Here is a 16,070-nt window from a genome sequence, read left to right on the forward strand (position 1 = left end):
ATCAACCATTGTGACCGGTTAAGTTCGTGCCTGAAAGTCCTGCTTCAACAAGAAGAGCCTGCCACCCATCAATGCTGCATGAGTTCCGGTTGTAAGACATCTCACCGATCTCTAAAGAACATTACCGCAAGGCTGGACAAGGGGGGTTGTGGCTGGGAGGGCCTGGGCATTGGCGGCCTCTAAAGAGGTAGCGCTACAGTTATGAACTATTATTGTTTTTCATATATTTATTGCTCTGTGTTTTAACTTTTTTCCTAATACTAATAGTAATAGGCACCTTGCATGCAATCCTAAAGGATCTGAAGCACAATTTGATGAACATCAGTATTGAAAAAAAAACCATCAGTCAATTGCAAAAGGTAGCTTTATTTGGAAACAGTTACATACTGCAACGATACCTTTAAACACCATCAAACAACAACTTCTATCCCAGACCCTTGGACAGATTTCATAGATGAATAAAAATGTCAAATCCAGTCTAAACATCTGTCTGACTGTGTTACCAACCATAATGTAATAATAATTTATTAAATTTATACATTGCCTGACTTTCAGCTACTCTGGGTTGTGTAATGTTTTGGGTATATTTTTTATAAAAATAATAAGGCTTTAAATAAAGAAGAAATAAAATCCAATCATCTTTAAATTTTCAGCATGAATTAATTAAGCTGGAAAAATTTCCTAGTTTAAACTGAGTTACCAATTTAAATTCTGGCAACATTCCAGTTGCATACTATTAAATGTTTAATTGCTGTCGCAGAGCATACAACCAGCCATAGCAAGACAGAAGCAGCAGATATGGTAGAAAGTGATGTCCCTGGCCAACTGTTTAGTTTAGAGGGTCTTGTCACCCTTCTGTGACCAATCATCAAAAGGATTAATGTCTGCAACTTCCATATCCATGAAGCTGATTATCTCAATATGGCATTAAATAACAAAATATTGTCGTGACTATATAGGGACCAATCAGTGTTCACCAGCTGGCTTGGGAGTAATTAAAGCTGAAATATAATTTCCATTCTAAAAAAGCTTCATATGATATTCTTGTGATTCAGAGGTAACATGATTTTACTCACTTTCCTAATCTGATCTTTCCAATCTTTTAATTGTTTATTACTTTAATTACCAAGTGATCCAAAAATCCTGAGTGATGACTGCAGTTATTGCTCAATAGATTGGCCACTTTCTACCATCACTTCCAAAGAGTAACTATGTGAAGAAAAACACTATGGAAAGAGGTCAAATTAATCTTGTAAAGGGATTGTTGGTGGGTTGACTAAACCAATCTTTAGTTTATCAGATTTATATAGATTCTGCCTGAAGAAAAAGAATATAATACAGGTAGTCCTTGACTTACCACCACAACTGAGCCCAAAATTTCTGTTGCTAAGCAAGACAGTTGTTAAGTGAACTTTGTCCCATTTTACTATCTTTCTTAACATAGTTGTTAAGTAAATCATTGCAGTTTTTAATAACATGATTGTTAAGTGAATCTCGCTTCCTCATTGACTTTATGAGCCAGTTGCCAAGTGTCCAAATTTTGATCATGTGATCATGGGGATTCTACAACAGTCGTGTGAAAAATGATCATAAGTCACTTTTTTCAGTGTCATTGTAACTTTGAATGGTCACTAAATAAACGGTTGGACTACCTGTATATGGCTACCTGTATATGGTACCTGTATATGGCACTGGTTTCTTAATCAGGTGTATCTTGGGCTGACATCTCACTAACATAGGCCCTTAATACTGACAAGTAAATATGCTGTCAGTGTTTCAGTGGCACCTGCAGGGGGTTAGAAATCCTGCCACTTTTGTGCATGCATCAACATCACTGCATACCTGCTACAAATATCTTTACATAGTTTGATATTTGAGTTGTAATACTGTGACAAGGAAATACACCTAGTATATATCTGACTCTTCCTTTGCAGAGATGGATTCAACTAGGTGAAAACAAAGTATATATTTCTGAATAGTTTCTTTGTGGCACATTAGGCTCTGTTTCCCATCTTTTGTTGGTGCGCACATTGCATACTCTCAAAATTCCAAACATGAGTAAATTCTTAGTCTCAAGAGGCTGTTTACTCCTGATCTAAGAGGCAGACATTTAAGAATAGTGAACAGATGCACAGAAAAAGACAAGGCTCTGAATAAGAAGTTCAAAAATTCTGCCAAAGATACCCAGATTATATATTTAAATGTCAGGTCAGAGAAAGAACAGAATGGCAGAAGGAATACATGGGTTAAGAGAACATGACGTGAACCCCTCTAGGTGGAAAAAAGTGGAATATCATTCAAATAAAACTTAATTTTCCTGAACATGAGCCTCTGGCATATAATATCTCCTTTGTTTCTAATCTATTTCTCCAACCATCTGACTTAACAACTCTGTTTAAAAATATCTAAGATTTTTCAGACATAAGTTCTTTGATATTGTCCATATAGTCCATATAGGAATTGCCTATATGGACTATAGTGAGAAGCAATCATAATATGAAGTTATGCTTTATTAGGAAATTGAATTTCTGCCATGATTAGAAACATTATTGTCTTTTTTCTCCATGATTTCTGGTATTATATTTGTGTTTGCACAAATATTTTCTAAGTAATCAACAGAGTGAAAATTGCATGCCATATTGGCGATTGAATCCGGAAATTCTTTTTCCATTTTTTAAATCTCTCCATCTGCTGTTCACCAATTGCTTGCCCAATCCAGACATTTTTAAGGAGCATAAGCCATTTTTAGTAACAATCTGGATAGATTATCTAGCATGCTTTTCAGAATGTGAAAACTTGCTGTTAGAATTATATATGTAGAGTTTAATAATTTCAGCATAGGAATATTGTTTTTGGAAGAGCTCCAGTAACAGAATCTTTTAAATCTGAATGTGCTTCCTTTTCCATCACTTTATTTTCTTGTGAATTAGGAAAGGGCCTGTCTGAGACGTTTACTCAAACTAATTTCTTGACCCAGGTTCAAGCCCCTTTCATCTGACCATTGCTTTGGTCTTCCTCCTGTCCTTCAAGGACATTTCCTATTCCCTCTATATAACAGCAGGAAGAGCCATAATCTAGTTTCCATATTTTTTTTCAAAGAAAGAGCTATAACAAACATTGGATCAAATGAAAGAAGGGCATGAGTCTCTTCCTTTTCTTCAGCAGGACCAATGAGCCAGAGTATTAGATTTCGAAAATGGTGTAGGAAAATGAATTAAACATCTTCCCTAACCACCTAATACAATTCACGTAAGAGGACAGAGACCAAGTTCCATGTAATCTACTTGAACTTCAGTAAGACATTGGATAGACCACAACCTACTATTTGGTTAAGATAAAAGAATGTGTATTAGATAGCACCATGGTGGCAAACCTATGGCATGCGTGCCACAGGTGGCATGCGGAGCCCTCTCTGTGGGCACGCGCACCATTGCCCCAGTCCTAGGCCTCTGCCACCATGTGCAAAAAAAAAGGTGCAATCAATCAATTTCAACTTCTTGCGGGGAAAAAAAAGATCTCGCAAAGTTGGAATTGCTTGATTGAATTGTATTTTCAGTCCCACACAGCGGCGAAGGAAGTGACACATCGGAGTTGGAAAAAAGGTGCCATGTGGGGGTGGGGGCAGCGGCAGGAGCAGGGCACTCCATGTGAGGGGTGGGGCGGGGCCCTGTTGCTCCCCTCCTCCTGCCAGACGCCTGCCAAAGCCGCACAGGGTAAGGTTGCCTCCCCCGCCCAGATGCCCTCACCTCCCCCAAGCGTTTTTTTTACTAACCTGCTTTCAGCTGCATTCCGTTTCTCCATTCGTTTCTCAGCCTTCACCATGTGTTTGTGGGAGAAAAAAAAAAGTTCCATGAGAAATTAGAAAATCTCAAGGAACTTTTTTTTACCAATAGTCCCACAAACACGTGGCGAAGGCTGAGAAGAAAATGGAGAAATGGTATGCAGACGAAAGGCAGGTTAGTAAAAAAAAAATGCTTGGGGGACGCGAGGGCATCTGGGTGGGGGCAGGGCGGCAACTTACCCTGCATGGTGGCAGAAGGGTTAATGGTGGGCACGGAGGTCCCAGAAGGAGCTGTACAAAGCAGGCAGAGGGGAGGCCGGGCAGATTGCGGGTGCTGGTGGCGGCACGGAGGCCAATCACATGCGCGAGCGGGACAGCCACGCAGGGCAGAGGCACTGCCAGGGGCTGGAGGGGAGGCAGGTGGATTATGGGCGCCGGCGCAGAGCCTGATCACAGGCACGACGAGACAGCCACGTAGGGCAGATGCACTGCCCAATGCCGGAGGGGAGGCCGGGCAGATTGCAGGCGCCGGCAGCGGTACGGAGGCCGATTGCACATGCAAGTGGGACAGCCGCACAGGGCAGAGGCACTGCCTGGGGCCAGAGGGGAGGCTGGGCAGATTGTGGGTTCTGGCGGTGGTACGGAGGCCGATCACATGCACAAGTGGGACAGCCGCGCAGGGCAGAGGCGCTGCCCGGAGCCAGAGGGGAGGCCGGGTGGATTACGGGTGCCAGTGCGGAGCCTGATCGCAGGCACAAGACAGCCACGCAGAGCAGAGGCACTGCCCAGGGCCGGAGGGGAGACCGGGTAGATTGCGGGCACCAGCAGCAGTGGTACGGAGGCCGATTGCCCGTGCAAGCAGGACAGCCACGCAGGGCAGAGGCGCTGCCTGGGGCTGGAGCCGAGCCGAGCGAGACTGATTGCAGGTGCTGGTGCGGAGCCTGATCGCAGGCACAAGATAGCCACGCAGGACAGAGGCGCTGCCCAGGGCCAGAGGGGAAACCGGGGACATTGTGGGTGCCCACAGCAGCATGGAGGTCGATAACAAACGCAAGCAGGACAGTCGCGCAGGGCAGAGGTGCTGCCCAGGGCTGGAAGGGAAGCTGGGCAGATTGCGGGTGCCGGCAGCGGTACAGAGGCCGATTGCACGCATGAGCGGGACAGCCGTGCAGGGCAGAGGTGCTGCCTGGGGCCGGAGGGGAGGCTGGGCAGATTGTGGGTTCTGCCAGCGGCACAGAGGCTAATCACATGCATGAGCAGGACAACTGCGCAGGGCAGAGGTGCTGCCCAGGGCCGGATGGGGGGCCGGGTAGACTGTGGGCGCCACCACCACCGGCGGCATGGAGGCTAATCACATGCACGAGGGATAACCACGCAGGGCAGAGGCGCTGCCTGCGGCCGGAGCGGAGTCGTCGCTGTAGTCCAGCTCTGCGCCGGTGCCAGTACCTGCAATCTGCCTTGCCTCCCCTCCGGCCCTGGGCAGCGCCTCTGCCCTGCACAGCTGTCCCGCTTGCACATGAGATCGGCCTCCCCGCCACCGCTGCAGAAGTCGCACAATGGGGGCTTGTATCCGGGCAGCTCGGGTGAGAAGAATGTGGGCTTCGTAAGGTGCTCCCAAGTCCTCCTGTGATGGAGCCCTGCTGATCGCCGGCTCCGAGGGTGGCGGTGGCGGAAAACGCGGCTCGATCCTCAGCAAGCCCCATTTGCCGCCTCCTGCCCAATGCCACTGTCATGAGGCCACAGAACCAGCTGGGCGGAGGTAAGGAACCCAGATGGGGCTCTGCGAGAGTTGGGTTGGGCGGTGGGAGAACAGCTCTCTGAAAGGGTTGGGTTGGACGCATGTGGGGCTGCTGCCTCGCTTACCGTGCCATGCCATGCCGGGGCTGGACTGGACTGGGCACGGAGTCTCCTCGCTGCTTCTTTCCCTATGGACATTGGGAGCGCCCACCCCACCTACCGCACCTGCTGCCATCCGCACTCTCCAACCCGTCACCAGCCAGCCAGGCACACCAAGCTCAGGCCTTGGCAGGTGGAGGCCAGAGGGGAGCGAGAGCCCTGGCTCCTGACTCCTCTGCTTGAGGACGTGTGCGGGGAGAAGTGCACCCGGCTCGGGTGTGATGGTGGGATGGTGGCATGTGCGGTAAGTGGGATGGGCGCTCCTGATGTCCACGGGGGAAGAAGCCACAAGGAGCCTCTGTGCCCAGTCCATCCCAGTCCCAGCACGGCACGGAAAGCGAGGCAGCAGCCCTATGTGTGTCCCTGTGTGTGAGCACGCCCCCACCCTGCCAGGCAAGCGGAGCCGCGGCCTCTTTGGAAGGCACAAGGAGCCCCGATCCCAGCACAGCCCCTCCCCACTCTCCTCCTCTCCCCCTCGGAAGAGCTGTGGGGCTCAGGAGCCTCCTCCATGCCCCCCACCTGCTGAGCAAGGTGGATGGGGCTGCCCACTGCCCCATCCACCAGAGCAACATCGAGCTGGCCACGCCCACCCTGGCCAGGCCCACCCACTCTGCCATTTCCACCGTGGCCACGCCCACCCAACTATCATGTCACCCTTACTCCTTCTTTTCTCTAGATTAGCCATACCCAATTCCAGCAACTGTTCTTCATATATTATAGCCTCCAATCCCTAATCATCTTTGTTGCTCTTCTCTGCACTCTTTCTAGAATCTCAACATCTTTTTTATATTGTGGCAACCAAAAACTGGATAAAATATTCCTAGTATGGTCTTATCAAGGCATTCTAAGGTGGTATTAACACTTCACATGATCTTGATTCATGTTAATGCAACCTAGGACTGCATTAGCTTTTTTGGCAGATGCAGTACACTTTTAGTTCATATTCAAGTGATTGTCCACTAAGACCTCCAAGATTCCTCTCACAGTTAATACTATTGAGTCAGGTACCACCTATATTTGTGCATTTGGTTTTTCTTGCCTAAGTTTAGAATCTTACCTTTCTCACCATTGAATTTCATTTTGTTAGATAGGGCCTAGTGTTCAAGTTTGTCAAGATCCCTCTGGATCTTGAAGCTATCTTGTGAAGAGTTGTCTATTCCCATCAGCTTGGTGTTAAATGCAGATTTGATGAATTCCCCTTCTAGTCACTCATCTAAATCATTTATAAAGATATTGAAAAGTACTGGGCCTAAGACAGAGCCTTGAGGTATCCCACTGCATACTTCCCTCCATTTAAGTGCAGTTCCATTAAGGACTACTGAGGACTGAGTGTGGTTGTCAACTAGTTACTAACCTATCTGTTGGTGATGCTACCTAGGAGAAATGTGTGAAAGGGACTGAATCCATTTGGAGGAGTCCTGACAATACAGCGGTGCCAAGCCAAACAGGGTTTTATAGATTAAAACAGTGGTGGCAAACCTATGGCACGCGTGCCAGAGGTGGCACTCAGAGCCCTCTGCCCAAGCAGAGTTCGCCAGAATAGTGAATTGGAATTGGAATTGACAGGGCAGGAAGTGAGCGAGCAAGCAGCATTGGCCCCACGGGGATGCCCCCGAGATGGCGAGGGACTGGCCCCGGACACGCTCACCCAGTCTGTTGTGACCACTGCAGCCGCGCCCACCCAGTGCCCCCCCCTCCCTGAGGACACCACAATGCTGATGCAGCCCTGGCACTTTGCGATAAATAAGTGGGTTTTGGATTGCAGTTTGGGCACTCGGTCTTTAAAAGGTTCGCCATCACTGGATTAAAACAAGCATTTTAAATTGCATGCAGAAACCTACTGGCATCCAATGCAAGACCTGCAGAATTATGGGTGTACTGTCAACTGATTGACAACACACAGGATACTACTTTCTGGCATGATCTTCAAAGGCAGTGCAATCATTACACACGGGGAGGGGGAATGGAGGGAGAGAGAGTATATATATTATAAATATTTTTATGAGCTTCATTAATCACCCAAGGAAGAGGCTACTTGTTGAATCCCATTAGGAAAGATGTCTATATAGGGATGCTATTGCCCATTTCATTCACAAATTATATAGAAGGAGAGTGTGGTGATGAATGCTTGCCCTCTATTGAAGTCTATATTATGTTTCAGTGTTACAGATCTGCAATATGCATGATCTGAAATAATAATAGCCTCATATAAACATACATTTCAATACCTTTTTTCATTCTAAAAGAGTCTGGGAAGAAGTAGAAGGATACATGTAAATCTTAGGTTGATGGCCATTATGCAAAGCTATTCTACCATGGATCTCTCTTCTTTATTAACATCTCTCTTCTTTATTCCTTTTTTTTAACCAGCTTCTTCAAGAGAGGGCAGGAACAATTACACATATATGCCAAGTAGGTTCCCCAACTCTTTAAGTAAAGACATCTTGTTTTAGCATTATGCAGCTATACATCACAAAAATATACTATTACCACAAACAAACAAAAAAACAAACTATTCATAATACCAGATGTAGATTTTCCAGCACCCCAATTTTATTTCTCGGAACGTTTAGGAGGCAGGAAACATATAAACAGTTTGGAAAGCAAAGAAGAAACTGTTGCTTGTTTATCCCTAATACGTCTTTGCTTGACTAGGTGGCATAGGCCCCTGCTATGAGTTACCATGGCAACGGTGCCAGGCTTGCTGAACACAGGCTGTTTTAAGCGCACCAAATGCCTGATTTGCAACCTTCCTGTGGCTGCAACTGAGCCATGGACATAAGCTTCTCTGTGGCAGCCTAGAGACCTACTTACATATAGAAATGAAAAAAGTGGGGCCAAGCAAAGGATTGAGTTTGCTGGAGCCTTTCATTATACCTATTCTGCAGACCACTGTTGGCACCATCTGTTCTGTGCATGTTTACCATGCACATTTCACAGCTTCCATCCCTCTTCCCTTCCAACCAGATAGACCCATTTCAAAGACCTCAAAAGAATTAGTAACAAAAACATATTAACCACGTGGGGGAGGGATCAAATAAATAGTCATTTAGACAACTGATTAACTCTGAAGGCATTTTCTTTCAGTTCATTCATCATTTATTATCTTTAAGTAAATCTGCATATACGAATAGCAAGTCTGATGAATGCCTCTAAACTGTAAAACACATTTTCCTTTGGGAAAAATGTATTATAATGATTAAGGTAAGATTAAGCTAGTATGTAGTGGGTTAATTTAGTATGCATATTTTATTTTAAATGAATGCTACTTTCAGTTCTTTGAAACAGAAAGATAGAAATTGTATGATATCTAATTCTGAATTCAAAGTAGTGTAAGTTTCAAATGATGTTCAAAAGGGTATAAAAAACTGATCAAAAGGACAACCTAGATAGAGAAACTTTTCTTCCTACAACTATTGCCTTACTAATGATTTATAGCTCCTTCTAGCACTATACAGTTATCACTGATAGAAGCCCAGTTTCATTTCTATTACATCAGCACATTTCTTGAATTGTAAACTACTGTTAATAACCAACTTCTCTGTTTTTGAGAACCAATATAGTATAATGAAGTTAGCCTAGAAGCAAAGTAGTCTGCTTAAGTTTTGAGCCACATAAACTCAGTGGGTAAGTCTAAATTAGTCAATTTAAATCAGAAGGTGACCACTGTAGGAAAAATAAGAGGATGCAGTGCTATGTATGCCCATTTAAGCTCCTGAATAAAATTTGAAATACAAATATATTAAGTAAATAAATACCTAACAAGGAAACGGTCTATATCTTTATATATGAATGAAGCAGCAACCAAGATGAGTCACACTTGGTTTACGAAAGGAAGATAACTTTTAAGCATTTCTTCTCAAAATAATAATTAATTCACTGAATTAATCATCCTAATGAATAGAATTACCATGATCGGAAATAAGAAGTTGAACTACTTTTAGGACTTGCTGTCATAGTAAGCATCACTTTCTGAGGATCCTTCCCCTAGTGGATGTTGTATTAATTTCAGCACAATACAGTACATTACTGTATTGGTTTTCTAATGTAGAGGTAAGCTGCCCATGATACCTTTTAAAAAGATGAATATAAGAATATTTAATAGCAAGTCAAATATGTTCCTATCTGAATAAGAAGTAATGGATGATGCAGTGAGAGCTTGGTATTTTGTGTCCAATCATTTATATTAATGTGTGCTAGACTCATGATGCATTTGGCACAAATCTTGATTTATCTTTCAGAAACCAAGAGGAGCAGGCAAAAATACCAGTTATAGTGCCAGTTATACTATAGCTATAAGCACATTAAGAAGAGTTTCAAAAATCATGAGAAAATACAGGTCTATCATTTTCAAGGATGAGATATCAAAAATTAATGGCCAGAAGAAAATTTTAATATACCATCCTTCTCTCAGCTATGTAAATTACTGCTCTGGGATCTTTGTTTTTTTGCTAAATGTGACTGCAGATCTCTAGACAGACAGTTTTTGCTGGCTGAGAAGCAGCTGTAGGTTGGATATCAAGTTAAAGGGCCATTGTTAATTCATTTACTATCCATAATCTCAGTGGTTATTTTTTCCATCTCCTTTCAAAAACATTGCTTCATTTATTCACTAAACTAAGCTATACTGAGATGGTAAATCTGCAGATTGGTTTTACGATTTAAAACTCCTTCCTACAAAAACAATTGACATGTTAAGCCTTTAAATAAAGAAGATGCCTGTCAGATAGGTAGAGCACTTTTCCATGGTGTAGTAATTTTCTATATTCAGAGAAATATTTCATGTGAAAAATCAGTCAGTCATATAACCTGCAGTGCTAGAGACTATTTCAGTAAGAACCTGACATGGATAAATAGGTAACAGAAAAATATTAAATGAACGTAGTAAGTATGCCATGTGAATTTAAAGTAATGGGAATATATCCAAATTGATAGCATTTTAATAGAAGAACTGTAAAGTGGGGAGGGAGTGTATATGGTTGCACTCACTGAAAAAATAAAATTCTGTCCTACAGATCTTTATATAATTTTCATGCAAAAGGCAAGACTCATGCAGACAGTACTGAAATTTTGATGGACAGCTAAGTCTTGAAGGCTGAAGATGAGCTGCATATCAATTACTGAATTGCTAGTAATAGTTTGCCGAATGGGAGAATTAAATTATTGACCATCTGAGTGGGGAGAATGCATGGGTACCATAAAAAAATAATGTAACAACCATTGGAATTTAATAATCTTTTCAAACTCAAATGCAATTATTTATTTAGATATGCAATATATTTTGATGGTAAAACGCACACTTATACAGTTACCCTATTGGGCACTACATTTTAATGCCACTCAAACAAAGAATCAACCTAGCATGGTGCAGGTCTAGCTTTCAATATGGGAATTCTAAGCTCATATCTATTGTGACTTTGAGAAAAAAAGGTACTTTCTCTTATTAAGGCTTCAAAATTGATGTAAGGTTAAAATGCTTAAAATGCTAAAATTCACCTCCTTGAAGGAAACACAAGGTAAGTTAATAGAATATCTTGTCACCAGGGAATTTTTATTCCTCTATTATTATTATTGTCTCTATTACCGTACTCTATTTTATTTTTAGCACGCACACATCTCAGCATCACATGTAGTTTGATTGTTAGATATCAAATGGCTAATTACATAACTGAATGGCAACTTTATCCTTTAAAAAGAAAACAATCCATTCTGTAAATTAATGGAATGGCATAGTTTACTCAATGTTTTACTACATTGTGAAGAACACAGACATAATATTATTGTTTATTTGGATATTGTTTTATTACTTATAGACCATTCTCTCTAGCAGAGTGAGAAGATAAGAAAAATCTAACTTTCTGCTACTTATCCCAATAATGCAAAGCAGCAGATTCTAAAACAGAACACTTCTTTTTCTTCAGTACAGTGGTAAAAAATAGCATTTGCAAGAAGGTTGCAATTAGCTTCAGTTCCAGATCTGTCATGAAGATTGGTGCCTTGCCTCACCATTATGTGTCATATGAAATAACATTTAGAATCAAGTTTCAAAAACATAACAAACACAACATCAATAATACAGTATAAGTTCTATATGATACCCTATCAGTGAGTCACACAGAAAAAAATATGGGAAAGAAATCTGGAACAATTTATGTTGTATGCATTGGGAAAAAAAAACTTGATGTTTTTCAACTCCCTACTTTCAAGGAACCAATCCTGTGTAAAACATACCTCATCTATTTGATGGGCTAGATAACCAGATATTAAATGAAAGATTGCCCAGGAGAATTTCTATGGAAATGTTTTGCAGTTGTATAGGATGTCAGGTAATAATTAAGGATACACATCACAAATTTTATGTATCAAGTTTCATTACACAGGTTCATTGCTGACAGGATGTAAGAAGATATTTAACATAGATTATTAAAGTAAAATACACATGATATATATTTCTTTTGTTCACCTTTGAATCTATTCTTTTGTAAGAAAAGGTGGAAAGAAAATTGTTGCCCTCTTTTTCTTCTCCAATTTTTCTATTATACATTGCATATAACCTTTATCTTTTTAATTTAGGTCACATTATCAGTATACCTGAGATTTTTTCCCCTCTTTGGCTTTGATTGGCCATCTCTTCTATGTCATAAAGTGTAGTAAAGGACATGATTTGGTTGATGTAGTAGTTCCTCTTAACCCAGCCTCCACCACTTTTCCATATCTGGCACCATCATACATCCAAATGAGTGAACCAAGAAAAGGAAGACACATATAGCCAGGGCTTTTTTTTTGTCATAGAACGCCCAGAACAGAGTTCCGGCAGTTTTGGATGGAACCTTGTAGGATAGGCAAGGCGGGTTGTATGATGTGTGTGAGTTCCGGCACCTTTTTTTTTTTTTTTTTTTACAAAAAAAGCACTGCATAGGTGTGCCATAGGTGGCACACAACTGCATAAAATATTCTGGACACAGGAAGCTTCTTTCAGCCCAGCAGCACTGAATAAGATTTCTCTTCCAAGGCTAATTTTAAACCAGAGGGATGGGAGGGACACTGTTCCTTTGGGACTACAATATAGCAAAGGACAACTATATCAAGTCTTCCCTTCTTTTACATTTCCTGTGTAATACCACCTTCTACTTTTTTTGCTGACATGAGTGCAAAGAGGGGGGTTTGTCAAGTAGAAAATGGATAGATCCTGTAGAATTGGGATGGAAATGTACGCCATTAAAGAGGGAGGGTAAAAAACTTTCAGACCCCTAGATATTCCTGAATAAAATTTCCAGCAGTACAATCAACATAGCCCATACTGAAATTTGGATGAAGAAATTGGAGGAAATAGTAGACGTTGAGCCTTTCTTTTCTGTTGAATCTCAAGACCCCTTTTCTAAATTTCTAGGGGAACCAAAAACCCCAAAGGCAAAAAAACCCCACCCCTAAACTCTGAAACTTAATAAATTTGTTCACATTTGATCAATTTGCTCACCAGGATGCATAGCTACTGCAAGAAAGAAATTATTTCCAAAAAGATGTAATCAAGGATCAGGACACATGCATGTTGCTGCAAGACAAAGAAAATAAAACTTAAGGGACACCGATCAGGCTATTTTTCTGGGATGGGACCTTGACTCTGGAACTCTTTTACCAAAAGATATTTGGTACCAAATCTGTTTCATTGGCATAAATAAAATATTTTTATTTCATAAACCTATGTTTAATGTGACTGTAACTGTCATCACATTTTAATTATCTGGTTTTAAGATTCTGTACTGAGAGTGAGACACCTTTGGAATGAACAATGAGTGCAAATACTAAATGCTTCATTAAATCAATACATAATATAATAATAGTTGGGCAACAAAGGTTAGCTCAGGATCATTCCCCAGCCCTAGCTTTATGCCAGCTGTTAGTGAAGAAAATGAGCCACAACTAACCCTCTAGGTCTAGGGTGCTAGAGTATGTGCTGCCTCTATGCCTGGCTATTATAACCATCAGTTTAATGACAATATGTGCCCTTCCTACACTTTTGCCAAAAGCAAGCCAATGTAGTTTCAATGGTGGAGCCATTCATACTTATTTATCCTACCTCTCTCACTGAGATTTATCCTCAAAGCAATTCAACTAGGAATACTGAGGGGATGCATTGATTGGTATCTCTCTACTGAAACCTAGATTGGATTTAATTACCTAAATGGGCCCAATTCCATATGGGTCCATTACTGCTCACTATTTGACCCATTGAGTAAGATCATGGTCCTTAATCAGAATTTCCTAGCAACCCAACAAATGTCAAGTGATGGGCGTATCTCAGCCCCAGTTCTTGTTTTAAATAGCCTTATTCCAATTCCTCCTCTTCTGGAATATAAGCAATTCTTCATGTTTACTCTACATATAGCCATGATGTGTAAACATGCTTCTTTGACCACCCCACTCCACCCCCTAACTTGGGGATTAAATGTTATCTGACTATATCAGCTTTGATCAATCATTGGTAATTTCTGAAGGGAAGTGCCTATACTTTAGAACAAAATGCAGGAAATGCATGTCATTGGATTGTCATTATCCAACAGCATCCGCTCCCAAGAAGACATCAAAACAATGTTCCACTAATGAACAAAAAGTTAAACTGATACAGCAAAAACTTAATAACAGTAAAGATCCCAAACATGAAAATATACTGAAATTTTGATTACTTCCATTCATTTCACATCCTGCAATATCCAGTCTGCTTGGATAAACTTAGTTCTATCTGCCACCTTAATGAGAAAATGGAGATAGTGGCTGTATTCTTATGAGGTTACCTATAGATAACCCATTTCTGAGTTTTACATGACACACTGATCCAGAAAGTAATCACAGAGGTTGGGTTTATATAAAATAGAACAAGGCCAAGTGGACTTGAGTAGTTTATGTTTGAGTGAGCATGCAAGCAGTTTCAGGTGACTCCTTGTCATCCTCTTCGGAGCTCATTCTGATGAGCAAGGAGCAACAGTGACATCGCAGGTCCTCACCCCCACAGCTCCACCTGCTGTGCGCACGGAGGCAAAGAGCCTGCTCAGGCAATCTCCCTCGCAGCTTCCTATCACTCGGTTAAACAAGCGAATAATAAAGGTGATCGCCAGGAGCAGGAGTAGTATCTCTCCACTTGTTCACCCCTTCTTTCTCTAAGCAACGCGCAGTAAGGCTGGGCCCAGCGTAGCCTCTCCCAAATGCTACCCACTCCAGGAAAACCGAGGCAGGGGCAGCGGTTGCTCTGGAGTCCAGACCGCCCGCTCGAGTCTTCCAGCTACCACCTGCGTGCGCCCACCTACCGGCTCCCTCTCTCACTCCGCCGGACGACTGGAGAAAGGGCACGGAGGGTGCAGTCTGCCGAAGTGAGCGAGCTATGGAGCCAGTTTGTAGCAACCGCAGCCAGCGCTGCTTCCCTTTCTCTCCTCGTCTCCTAGGCTTGGGGAAAGCGGGCCACGGAGGGCCTCTCAGCCAGGGGACAGCGGGCCCGCGGCCGCCTCATTGACACAAAAGGCCGGGGGGGGGGGGAAAGAATCAACCTGATTGCCAACTTGGAATGGTCATCACTTGGGATCTCAGAGCGCCAGAATCCAGAGAAGACCCGGAAGAGTTTGGGGACCGGGCCTGTTAAATTAAGAGAAGGGGCAACTAGGCCGGAGGGAGGAGGGAGGGGGGACTCACCCAGCACGAAGTAGGGCAGCTCGGTGTTCTCCAAGTCATCGACCACCACCAGCTCGCCGGGGAAATCATTGCGGACCGAGAAGAGCAGCTTGGGCTCAGAGGCCGAGGGGCTGTGCATGATGCTTAGGTCGTTCTCCCTCAAGAAGGGCAACGCTGACACGGTGATGCTCTTCAGCTTGCACTCCATCTCCTTGGAAGGGTCCCCGTCTGCTTCAGCCGGCCCGGCAGCCGCGGGGCCGGCGGCTGCGGCGGCGGCAGCAGCAGCAGCAGCGGCTGCATTAGCGGCGGCGGCCGTGAGGCAGCAGCAGCAAGAAAGCCAGATGCAAACGCCAGCTAAAGCCATCTTGCGCCTGATCCGCCTCGCCTTGCAGGCACAGAGGAGCCGGCCGAGGGGGCGGGGAGGAAGATCCCTGGTCCAGAAAGGGGCTTGCAGTTGCGGTGCAATCAGGAAAGGGGCGGATTGTGGGAGGCTCTTTGTCTCCAAGGCGCTGCAATGGAGCGAAGGCAGGCGGAGGAGAAGATCAGGCGAGCGGGTTTGTCTCCGAGTTGGCTGCCTTCCTCCTCCTTTGCATCTTCTCCCCAGCTCACTCACGCACACAGGCGGCTAGTCTCCACCTGGATTATACAACGCTTGGTGGGGAGGGGAGCCGCAGCTATATTTTACCATGCAAAATTGTTTTCAAAGCTTTCCCAGGACCCTGGCAATTGAGAG

The 16,070-nt window shown here is 43.4% G+C and overlaps 1 protein-coding gene across 1 annotated transcript in view; it reads right to left on the minus strand.

The window, feature by feature from the left end:
* Positions 1-15,701, minus strand: part of ASTN1 (astrotactin 1) — a 229,201-nt gene extending 213,500 nt beyond the window's left edge. The window contains exon 1 of the mRNA XM_029284602.1: positions 15,359-15,701. Within this exon, the coding sequence (XP_029140435.1) occupies positions 15,359-15,701 (343 nt within the window). The remainder of the gene's footprint in view (positions 1-15,358) is intronic.
* Positions 15,702-16,070: the final 369 nt, after the last annotated feature.

This window comes from Protobothrops mucrosquamatus, unplaced genomic scaffold (genome assembly GCF_001527695.2).
Source record: "Protobothrops mucrosquamatus isolate PMUCROS unplaced genomic scaffold, P.Mucros_1.0 scaffold757, whole genome shotgun sequence".
Taxonomy (NCBI): Eukaryota; Metazoa; Chordata; class Lepidosauria; order Squamata; family Viperidae; genus Protobothrops; species Protobothrops mucrosquamatus.